Here is a 12,506-nt window from a genome sequence, read left to right as displayed (position 1 = left end):
TTTTTCCTTTTTCAGAAAAAATTTTTTAAAAAAAGGGTTTTTAAGGGGAAATTGTTTTTTTTTTAAATATAAAGTTTTTTTAATTTTAAGCTTTTGTGATTTTACCAAAATTTTCATTGAAAAGGAAGCTTTTTTTTCTGTTAAAAGTTACAGAGAGGCTCATAACATACTTTCTTGGATAAGAATATGAAATCATATTGAACACAAACACAAATATTAAGACAATATTTTCTGACCTACAAAATGTACAAACCATATGGATTTAATTTATTACCAATACTGGTTTTGTACATCATATAATATTATTTAATCCAAATCAACAATTGGCACCAAGAACTTTACACCATAAACTTGTCTTTTCAGCGGCATTGAAAAATCATATGTCTTCATGAACAAAGCTATAAAACAGATTTTGTTTATGAAGTTTAACTAAATCCCAAGGTGAAAATCCAATATTAAACCAACATCCAGTAAGTTGAAGTGAGTGATGAAGTTAATCTTTTAGGTTGAATCAGGTCAATCTAATTTTCTTAATTGACCATTTTAAATGTTGATCGAGATACCAGAGTGACAGAATTAAGCAAGGAATAGTGGTTAGAAGTCAGTCGCTTTGTATAGCTAGCTTTGCCTTTAATACATAGTGGCTTGTTCTACATCTCAGTAAATACTTATGATACAACACCATCACCAAGTTTTATTACAATACATTGTAGATTGGTCGATGTTCATCTCAGTAATTACTTAGGATAGAACACCACCACCAAGTTTTATTACAATACATTGTAGATTGGTCCATGTTCATCTCTGTAATTACTTAAGCTAGGATACCATCACCAAGTTTTATTCCTTATTATGTTAATCATGCTATTGTCTAGTTTACATATGAAACATATTTACCTGTGACTGCCACAGTGCCCAGTTTGGTGTTACGTACAATAACAGACACGTCAGAACCTGTGTGGCCGGCAGTGGGGACGACTTCTACATCATCATCAATTTCATAAGGAATTCCCTGTCAGTAACAACTTTTCAGATTAGCACTGTGGTATACAACTGATTTCAAAAAACAAACAAAATCATCAAGATATACAGTAACACTTTCCTAAAACAAAAACTAAAACTTGATACAAATTTCTACTGACCGGGTATAGTGAATTCGAAGGAAATCAAAAAAAATTTGGTTCAACTTTATTTCCAATATAGGTACTGGATCCTAACAAACAAATGTCCGTTGGATGTGTATTACTAGAAATAGATAATTGTCAAGTAGTAATAACGACAGTACAGACAAGTAAATTGTCGCAACAGCCAAAGAAATAAGTATACGTGAAATCAGATCTACGGTGTCATCACTCTGTGCTTCAATCGTGTGGATGTGTCTACAAACAACTCTTTTCTTGCCAGAATGTGCAACATGTTGCACCAATTTGGAGTATCGCTATATTTGGTGTGTACTTTCCCCAAACTTACACTGACCATACTGGACATTGACTATGTAGCAGAGTTTGGACAGCAGATTCTTTTGTCTGGATATGTTTTACGATTCTGCTTGAAAAGCATGCTTGATTAAATTGTCTCTTAAAATCTTAGAAAATAATTGCATGTTCATAAATAATGACCCATTAAATCATGAAACTATCTAGTTCAGCATACCTGGAAATCTAATCAATCTTTTTACATCCACCTGAACAATGAACAGGAATCTACTGTTAAATATAACCTGATCAAATAAAGGTATTTACTATTAAATATTATTACCTGATCAATTGACAGGAATCTACCATGACATATTATTACCTGATCAATTGACAGGAATCTACCATCAAATATAACCTGATCAATTAACAGGTATTTACCATTAAATATTATTACCTGATCAATTAACAGGTACTTACCATTACATATAATTAAAATGCTTGTTTAGTACCTATCCACATGGAATGGTGTCTCCATGGTCACAATATAATTTAATAGCTTATAAAATTAGTAAAACTCCAAAACAATCGATCACTAAATTAATTACACACAAAATTACAGAAAAGACAACAATAGAAGGGATGATTAGTTGTTGAGTTTGTTAGTAATTATACAAAAACAAGCATACTGGGTATTGCTAAACCAATACATGTCCCCTACTGGCTCGCTATAAATAGTAACTGTGACCTTGACTACAGAAACCCCAAAACTTTAATTATCTTGTCCTAGATATATGGTCCTTCATCATTGTGTGAAGTTTGATCAATATCCCTCGAGGAATGAAGCCGTCAGAGCGCTAACAACTTTTGGCGTTACGTACATATGTACAAGACAACCCCTTCCTGTTTCACCGGTAGAGGACTAATAAAAGTGTACTATGAGGCTGAATCATACATCTCAATATAGTAACGTGGTTCTGTATCGGTTACCTCAGTTATATATTCTCAAAATGTATAGGTCATGATTAGTGCTGTAACAGTAATCCGTGGGACGATATATATATTGGGTGTAAATGGCACGGTTTGGTTAATGGTATTTTTTCTTGCATCACAGTAAGTCCCAAAGTTTTCCAGATCAGGCTGTTTTCTGCGTGGTAATAAGTATTGCTCAAAACTAGCATGGCGGGGAAGTGCTTTCGTCAAGTGACTGTTTAGAACTGAAAGACCCGCCTACTTCATTTAAATCACATTTTTTGGAAACATTTTGTATTTTGTTTTACTGAAACAGGTGGTGTTGACTTTATTTCAATGATTATCTGCAAAATAAATGTATTGTGAGGGAAGTATATCGTTGCAGCATTAGTCACGATAATCACATATAGGTACATTCAAACATTGTAATTGTTTTGGTGCTACAGCCCACAACACTACCCTATACACCAAATCTATCTACAGATAAGATAGAGGGATTCTGCATGGTCTTAGAGGGGGAATTGGTTTGTTTTTGTTTTTTTGTCCTTTTCACAGCCAGGGTCATTTAAGGATGTGCCAGATTTTGGAGGTGGAGGAAAGCCGGAGTACCCGGAGAAAAACCACCGGCCTACGGTCAGTTCCTGGCAACTGCCCCACGTAGGTTTCGAACTCGCAACCCAGAGGTGGAGGGCTAGTGTTAAAGTGTCGGGACACCTTAACCACTCGGCCACCGCATCCCCCCTAGAGGGGGAAAGAAAGGACACAAAAAATACAGACCAGGATGTGTCAAAATGATCACGGTATAAACAAATATAACTGTGGATGGTTCATGACAGAGATGGTAGATAAGTATTACTCAATCGGTTTAGAAAACTATCTATAGCTGTACATTAGATATCAGTAGTTTCTTTTAAAGGATATTCATGGGTATATGATAACAGAAGGAGAACCTGTCAATCTACACAAAGGATTATGTGAAACAGAGAAAGAAGAAAAGGTGGAAAAACTTGTAATGAAAAAACCTACCATATCAAAATTATGTTCTACATACATGTCACCATGACAAATGTCATGTGACAGGATGTGGGTGGCATGAAGAAAGAGGTTGAGGTTGCCGACATGATCAGAGTGGCCATGGGAGCATACAACATACTCGATCTTGTCTGGGGAGGTACCATGCTTCTCTAGACCTGCAACAGTTTACAGGTATATTATCCCGTACACGTGGCTGAACCTTGTAGTAAAAATATACTGGGGCTACTTCACATCATCTTGTTACATTACAAACACATACCTAGACTTAGTCTATTTATTAATGTCATTTCTTATTTAGTTATTTTCTTTTCAGTCAATTTTTACTCTTCAAACCTTTATTCGATGTAGACCATTAGAACAATGTTACTATATATTTTTGTATAGATTGTGTGTTTTTACAGTCATAACATTGAACATACATCCTGTTATCAAGGTAAAAGAGGCTATTGTTGAAAACAGGACTTCTAGTACAATGATGATAAAACACAACTAATGTTTTTGATAATGTGAAAAAATCTACAAATGACACACTCTCCAGCCCCCTAATTATAAGTCTAAACACGCTAGACTCCCATAAATGATTATTCAAAAATAGCTTTTAAATATTTTCAGTACACCTATAATCGTATTTATTTACATGCACAATATTTGAAATATTATGCCTTATGCAAATTAAAATGAGACTTCTGAACCATGCATGTTAATTAACAAATGCCAAGTTACTAATTGACCGTTAGTGCAGTATAAATCATTTTTACATTATAGTTACACTAACAAGAACTGTGCTGATAGGGGTGAGCACAATACCAACAAAAGAAGCTCATTTTGTACTGTGGAATCTCTGACATTTTAAATCAAATATATGATGAGAATGACAATTTCAGAAAGTCACTTCATTAGAGTTTGATCTTATATCAAAGTTAACAGATTTGACATGAAGCTTTAGTTTTCCATCAGACTCGTGAAACCAGAAGTGTGAACGAAAAATATTATGTAGTTCCTATTGCTGTATCTCTCAAGTGATAACGTATATCAGAAAAGTTGTACAGTAGCATTGCTTGGCCAACCAGATGAAGTGCGTTTGAAACAAAAGCCTCTATTGATCAGAATCAGAAGTTATGTGTGTAGGAGTGCATTGGCACGGATTGTGTGGTCACAGGTACATGTCAATCAAGCCACAAGCATTTTTGATAGCTGAAGGTCGCTAGACTATTTCATTACGATATATAAAATCAAGAAAGAAAATGAAGAACTAGACTTGTGAACATGAGAGTGTGAACAAATTGAAAGCATTTGTTTCGAACAATCAAGGCTCTCATTTCAAACGCACCTTGGCCTAGCAAGGCTAGTGTATAACTTTTCTGATACACATGAACAGTTGAGCTGTACAGCGGTAGAGATAACATAATATTTCATTCACAATTCTAGTTTCACAAGTCTAAGCTGAAAAGTTATTGATAATTTAAATGGATGATATTATGTTCCGATTGTCATTATTTTGTGTTTACTTTTCACAATATTTGCATGTTGACTTTTGATAACAGAAACTTTGCCATTTACAAAAAGAAAAAAACTAATAAATGAAAATACAACTGTCCAAAATGTTTTGATCCTGAAAGTTGATATTTCAATTATTTTCCCTTAGTCATATGGTCAAAATAAAAAACAATAGGAAAAAAAAAGAAAAAGATTTTAACAGTGGATTGATTTCACAGCCTTTTCAAAGGAGGGTTCTAAAAGTTTTTCAAACTTATCACCTTACTAGGTAAAATGTTTGATCCATTTTTTTTTCTACAAAAATATTGACACAAAATTTTAAAGGAGTAAAGCTTCTAGTATTTAAAGAACATTACACAGCTGCAGTACAAAAAGGTTCATTCTGCAAATATAGTTCAAAAAAATGTATTCAGACAAAGAGTTCCACAGCACATATGACCTTGACCCATGCATTTTACCTGGTGAAATGCATGTAGATAGTAGTTTTCATGATGGAAGATTTTTCCAGCTATGATCTGGATAGCCCCAGTGAACAGGTTCAAATTGCCAACTTTATCAGACAGAGCACTAGTGCCCACAATGAACCGAACTTCAAATGGCAGAATACCATTATCTTCTAGACCTAGTGACGAAATCAATTTTTGAAAAGTGGTCTATTTTCAACAATCATTTCATAATAACCATTGATTTTTTCTTCTAATGAATGATTTAATAAATATTAGCCTGTTGCCCAATACACATTTCTTTCAATAAAATCTTTGTGAAATGAAATGATTCAAAAGAACTAGTCAGTAAAGAGGTAATATCAAAATTCACAATATTTTCCTACATAGATCTATGTACTTATTACCGATCAGTACTAGATACTATAATGTTCCTCCATGAATATGAATATTCATTAAATAGAAAATTATAAAATTAATAATCACCAAAATGGTCATTTTTTCAGTTAATAATGACCAAAAAACCACTTTGGAATATTCAGAGAATAAAAATCTTTGAAGTCTGAGTCACCTTTAAGTATTAGGTCTTTATCCCATGGATTTCCCGTATCTACAATGATGTTCTTTGGACCTTTCAGCAAGGTAATGGTGCCACATGCTTTCTGGTGACCTGTGAAATGAAAACAGGTACAGAATGACAGCAATTCTCCTTTACATCTGTACTTTTGTACATTTCTCCCCATTTCCACCTATTGCTGAAAATGTATTTTTCATTAGGTCATAGTAATACCTTTACATATAAATTGCCAGTATAGGCAGTATTCCCTAACCTGACTTAAGTTAATACCGATGTGAAGATAAAAACATTATGACACTGAACATTACCATATTACTATTAGTTTCTATTTTTGTAATTAAAAGTTCGGAAAGAAAATAAAATAATCTGACATGGGAATTGAGTCATTATATATATTTATAAATTCAGGGGAAGAGAATAAATACTTGATCAAGGAAAAGAATGTATATTTCATAATGGATAGGGCATTTTCTACATCTAATATTACATTTTCATTGAAAAGGGAGATAACTTTCATTATTACAACATCTTAAATATCACTTTACTTACAACTTATTAATGTTTCAAAATTAACAAAAGAAACAGAAGAATTCAACTTAACAAAAGTAATGATTTTCACATTGGTTTACTTGTTTTTTCTTGAATTTCTTTTTTCATAAACCTTCAATTTTTCCATTTTTTTTTCAGAAGGAACCTAATTAATATGATTAACTGACCTGGTCCCTCAGTCTGGCTGTAGCCTTCCTTCAGTATGATCACCTCGTACATTGTGACTGAAGTCTTACACAATGCTAAACACCAGCTTAGGATCCTGCATTAAACAAAACACATCATCCAGATGTTTTGATGGTCATTCGATTATTTCTTCATCGAAACTGGAAATAAAAACAAAACAAAAAAATAAATAAATGATTAAATAAACATTCTCTATCATATTTACCATCTTAATTGGAAATCATTTTAATTGAAAATACTAATTAATATATACAGTATACCATTCTTGTACTGAGAATTAACATGCATTTTATGTAAAACAAGGACCCAATGGGCCCGATCGCTTGCCTGCTATCCAGTGATCAATTTTAAACATAAACATAATTAAAAACAAGAGGCCCAGAGGGCCTGTATCGCTCACCTGGTTTCATCAGATATGAAACAAGAACTTATATGCTTTAGTATATTTGCCACTGGTATTGCTATGTCAATATATCATAGGCATTTTATATGGTTACATGAACATTGTTTTTATTGTAATTCTAAAAATGTCAATTTAGCCAAATTGATCCCTTTTGGCCCCACCCCTCAGCCCCCGGTGGTCAGCCCCACCAATTGTACAATTTTGAATCTCTACCCCAAGGGGATGCTACCAGGCGAATATGAGCGATATATATATCCATTGCTTAGTTTCAGAGAAGTTGTTTATATCAATTTAGGCAAATTGACCCCTTCTGGCCCGCCCCTCAGGCCCAAGGGGGTCATCCCCATCATTTGTACAATTTCCTAGTGATGCTACCAAGCAAATATGAGTGATATCCATTGCACGGTTTCAGAGAAGAAGTCGTTTATATCAAAATAGCTAAATTGACCCCTTTTGGCCCCGCCCCAGAGGCCCCCAGGGGGTCAGCTCCATCATTAGTACAATTTTGAGTCCCCTACCCAGAGGGATGCTTCTGACCAAATTTTGTAAAATTCCGTTCAGCGGTTATGAAGAAGAAGTCAGATAAGTCAATTGTTGACGGACGGACGACGGACGGATGCCACAGTATGGCATAAGCTCACCTTGGTCCTTCGGACCAGGTGAGCTAATAAGTGTATCAGAGACCATATATAAGATCTCAGGGCCTTGCAGTTATTTGAAAATGTGTCTTTTAAATATTTTGGCCAAATTTAACTCTTTCAAACTTACATCATGGTCAAAGTCATTCATTTGACCAAACTTCCTAGCCTTCAACCAAGCCATCTTCACTAGCCAAGGCTTCTGATAACATTACACTCCACAAACCCTTGGCAGATATAGTCACCAGTTCTGGCCCTCTAGGGGAGATTCGAAATTACCATTCTTTACACAGGAAATCTTCGACTAGTTCATCTGTGGTGTTTAGAAACACACATGGAGGCTTGTGTCATTTTGATGAGATATGTGATCAATGACTTCAATCAACCGATCAAACACTGTGAATCTTTCCCCAAATATTGTATGTCTCTATATTAAGGTAAAATGCCATGACATAGTCGACAAGGTAGCTCTGTACTGGGCGCCGCAATCTTTGTTGACTGCGAAACCAAAGCTGAATGTAAAGCGCAATTTGATTGGATGCCTGAGGATTCCAGGGCGCGACGATTTAAACACAACTATATCTGCCAAGGGGTCGTGGAGTGAAACCTAATCAGACGCCTTGGCTAGAGAAAATGCACCAAAGCATGCTACATGCAAAATATCAGGTCTTTGGGCCTCTTGCATATTGAAAAAGTGTCCTTTTAGTATTTTTGCATATTTGACCCGTGACCTTGAAAAAAGTTTAAGGTCATTCATTTGAATAATCTTGATAGCTCTTCATCCAAATAGGCTAAAGGCACAATTTCAGGCCTTTGGGCTTCTTGCTTAGTAAAAAGAAGTCATTTAAAGATATTAGCGTATTTGACCCATATGACCTTGAATGAAGGTCAAGGTAATTCATTTAAACAGTCTTGATATAGCCTTACACCCCAACATGTGACATGCCCAATATCAGGTCTTTAGACCTCTTGCAAAATGAAAGTCATTTAAATATTTCAGCATGCTTTAACCCTGTGACCTTGAATGTCAGTCAAGGTCATTCATTTGAACACACTTTGTATCCCTTCAACTAAGCATGCAACAGGGTCAATATCAGATTTCTAGACCTTTTGGTTATTGAGAAGAAGTTGTTTAAAAGGTTTGAGCATATCTAACCCATGGGTCATCCATTTGATCAAACTTGGTAGCCCTTCATCTCAGCATGCTACATACATAAAATAATGTATCTGAGCCACTTGGTTACCAAGCAGTCATTTGAAGATTTTAGCAAATATTTTGACCTGTATGACCATGAATGAAGGTCAAGGTCATCCATTTGAACAATCACAGATTATGCTGAATTGTACTCCTATATAACACAAGAGGCAGGTCTGGTTACTGATTTATTACTCGACATTATAGCCCTAGTTTCCTTTCCATGGCCCTGACACTATGTCTGGTGTAGGGCCAGAGTGCACTACTATATAAAAACATGGAATACAGTGTAAAACGAGGGTCTATACGGACGGAATATTACACCGATTTGATGTTTTGGGGTAAATAAACATTTTATTTATCCATCAATATAAGGTAGGTGTTATGTCACACCTTATTTTATTGTGTTTGCACCAAAATCTTAGCGACACCAAACGGTGTCGGATAATTCCACGTTTTCATATATATATATATTAGTGCGCTCTGGCCCTATACCAGACATGGTGTTAGGGCCAGAGGAAACTCGGGCTATCGACATTAGTGTGGTGACAGCAACTATTAAAAGTTTCTCACCATGTTAAAAAACCTCTAATATATTGTTGGAGTTTGTATACCTTGAAATGGTGTCAGAATCTCTTGATTATTGAAATTATGCCATAGACTACGCGCTGATGTCACAGCTTCCCTGAAATGATAGAGGTTCTCAGATTAGATATTTTCAAGAATTTCGTAAAAATTATCTGCATAAAAAACTCAATGCATGTAAAATCATATTATTTAAGGCTAAGATGAACTAGATATCTAGTGTATGTTATGATTGAGTGTGCCTTGTATATATAGAACACCAAACTTTCTAAATCCCCTAATAAGGTTTTTTTTTATCAAGATGTTGTTGTTATTGTATTACATTGTACGATCGCATGTTTAATAAGAAAATAATATTTATTTCCTACCTTGGCCTCATGAATAATTTAAAAAGCCAAGGTATGATTGATATAATTTTATCTAAAAATTAAGCATATGATCAATAATTTACTAGTCTTATACAGTAACGTAACATTTTGATTACAAACACGTACAATTCTGTCCACAAGTAGCCTGTGCGATCTGCTAACAGTATTAGGTAGGCTGACTGTAGGCCTATGTTCAGCTGCAATTTATCAATGCCGACAAGCCTGCCAAGGCATGAGGCGGAAAACACGAAACTAGGGCAGCTTAATTGGAAAAATAATTTCTTACAGTTCTCCGAGTGGCCTCCTACAAACAACTTGAACTTGCCGGTGTCAGAGTTGTTGTTTTGTATGTCTTTCGCATTCACGACCAAAACAAATTACAATATGACTTCCAATGTAGATCTACCGTACAAACCTGTCACAAACCGAGATATTTTTCGTGAAATCTGCCCAGAACAAACACTTCGTAAAGCTCACAGGATGCTGATCCCCCTTTCTTTGGATGTTCCCCAACTTTCTGGAAGTAACTGGAACTTGAAACCTAGCGGAGAGAAATTGTATTATTAAAGGTAGATAATCCTAGCTGTAGTGTAGAAGTGAAAGGATGTACGCCGATCCCAAGCCCGTACTGTACATGTACGTAGGCTGCTAAATATCTTGCTTCTGCAGAATCAATTGGAACATAAATGTCTTGTTTGAACAACAAAGCGGTAAAACATATATATATTGCAGAACCAGGGCAAAAGTATCTGTAGGCATAGATACTTCAGTCTTTTTTGAAAAAATAAATGACTAATAAATGAATAGATATAAGCAGAGACCTATATAGTATATAGGTCTCTGATATAAGTAAATAAGTTCATTATACTTGCAAGATGGATTCATTCCCAAACTGCGCAATCGAACGCATTGACTTTGACAACTTGAATTCTTTGAATAACAGTGATGTGGCCATGCAATTGGGCTCACAATTCAATATTTTTAAGACTTTGTTTTTTTTTTGAATTTTTTACAAATTTATAGAGAATTATTTGCTTCTTCCTCCGATAATATTTGTATAATTTTGATTTCCCTTGTCGATTATAGGGGATTGTATATAATATATTATAATATAATATTTGTATAATTTTGATTTCCCTTGTCGATTATAGGGGATTGTATATACTATATTATAATACAATATTTGTATTATTTTAATTTCCTAGCCGATTTTAAGAGATTGTACATTATATTTCGAAAAATAGCCTCTGAATCATACAATGTAATATAAAAATAAGAACAAAACAACACCACACACTTTTTTCATTTCAGGCGAAAGACTTAACATTTCTACTAGTGTTCGGAATCCCAAGAAAATCCATCGAAAACAAAGTATTAAAAACAGAGACTTTTTCAACATGAATGAAGTTTATAGCCAAAACGTATGCATACGAAGACGGCATTTCTCTCTCGCAGGTCAATTATTATTTCGAATTTTGTAGAAAACTGAGAATCTAGTGACTCTCGCCCTTCAAACATGTATTAAGCGGTAATCCAAGGGACCGACAGAAATTGGCTGCTTAAGACAGGTGGCTACTAAACTCACAAACACACACACATAAAAATCATGAATTTATTGCATCTGAAAAAAAAATCTCCACTTGTAGTTTGTTCGCTACATTTCACATAAAGTTTGTCATGTTCAGCCTCAGTTTGCATGATAACGCTTAATCCTGCAAAGACTTGACAAGTGTGAAGGAACAAAGCAAATCATGTGACGATCGATAATGGAATCTCGTCATGTGAACATCTCGGCTGTTTACCTCCGGACACAATGGCCGCTTAATACGGGCTGAGATAACGACTAGGGCCTGATTGTAGTGGCCGCGTTAGACATGTGACCGCTTATTTAAGGTTTATTATAGAGTGTTTTCTATCGGGCGTACCACAGACTGGCCGCAAAGCGGAGGTGGCCGCTTATTCAAGGTGACCGTTCAAGCAGGTTTGACTGTATCATTTATCATAAAAGTCCTTTTAATATTGAATGAGAAACAGAGAAATAATTGATACATTTTCCACTGGCAATGGACGTTTGAGTGTTAAATAGCACCTACAGTGTTAACACGTCCCTGTTGATTTTCAATGCCTTATTTCCATTGTCATGATTTCCTACTGGTGGGGAAAAAAAGAACAAAGAAAATAACGATTGATAAAGTTCAAAGGGAAGGTTAATTGGCGACAACTGATATCATTTGGACATACTCTATTTCATTACACGATATGAAGTCAGACGTGTTCTAGCTTGGATTTAAACCCGGATTTAACCAAAATTTATATAGCGGGTGTCGTCGTGACCTAGATTTGTATGACGGGTATCGTCGTTACCTAGATTTGTATGGTGGTTGTCGTCGTGACCTAGATTTCTATGACTGGTGTCGTCGTTACCTAGATTTGTATGACGGGTATCGTCGTGACCTAGATTTGTATGACGGGTGTTGTCGATATAACCTAGATTGGTATGACGGGTGTCGTCGATATAAACCGTAGAGGGTATTGACTAGTTTTATTGTCGATATAACTAGATCGTCGATGGACTCATAGACGGGTGTCGTCGTGACCTAGATTTGTATGAGCTGGTTTGTTCGTCGTTACCAGATTGTATGA

The 12,506-nt window shown here is 35.2% G+C and overlaps 1 protein-coding gene across 3 annotated transcripts; it reads right to left on the bottom strand.

Moving 5' to 3' along the window:
- Positions 1-221: 221 nt before the first annotated feature.
- LOC117319802 (metallo-beta-lactamase domain-containing protein 1-like) lies at positions 222-10,407 on the bottom strand. 3 transcript variants are annotated; one of them, XM_033874541.1, is made up of 6 exons: positions 10,279-10,407; positions 9,525-9,595; positions 6,656-6,814; positions 5,934-6,032; positions 5,378-5,541; positions 222-1,012 (listed from the first exon to the last, which is right to left on the bottom strand). In XM_033874541.1, exons 3-6 carry the CDS (start codon positions 6,705-6,707, stop codon positions 872-874), a joined length of 456 nt encoding a protein of 151 aa, XP_033730432.1. In that variant the 5' UTR covers positions 6,708-6,814; positions 9,525-9,595; positions 10,279-10,407; the 3' UTR covers positions 222-871. The 3 variants fall into 3 exon arrangements, with proteins under 3 accessions (XP_033730432.1, XP_033730431.1, XP_033730434.1); XM_033874540.1 differs by lacking the exon at positions 5,378-5,541 and adding an exon at positions 3,414-3,577 and having other exon boundaries at positions 852-1,012; XM_033874543.1 differs by lacking the exons at positions 5,378-5,541; positions 9,525-9,595; positions 10,279-10,407 and adding exons at positions 3,414-3,577; positions 7,846-8,085 and having other exon boundaries at positions 852-1,012.
- Positions 10,408-12,506: the final 2,099 nt, after the last annotated feature.

Source organism: Pecten maximus, unplaced genomic scaffold (assembly GCF_902652985.1).
Source record: "Pecten maximus unplaced genomic scaffold, xPecMax1.1, whole genome shotgun sequence".
NCBI lineage: Eukaryota > Metazoa > Mollusca > Bivalvia > Pectinida > Pectinidae > Pecten > Pecten maximus.
Note: the sequence above shows the minus strand (reverse complement) of the source record. Positions and strands in the feature narration are given on the sequence as shown.

What these genes read in the sequence shown, in the direction of transcription:
- LOC117319802 (XM_033874541.1), bottom strand. Translation starts at nt 6,707, where the DNA reads ATGTACGAGGTGATCATACTGAAGGAAGGCTACAGCCAGACTGAGGGA. An exon ending in CAGCCAGACTGAGGGACCAG is followed by an intron (nt 6,033 to 6,655) that starts GTCAGTTAATCA and finishes TTCATTTCACAG; the next exon opens with GTCACCAGAAAGCATGTGGC. An exon ending in TAAAGACCTAATACTTAAAG is followed by an intron (nt 5,542 to 5,933) that starts GTGACTCAGACT and finishes TTTCGTCACTAG; the next exon opens with GTCTAGAAGATAATGGTATT.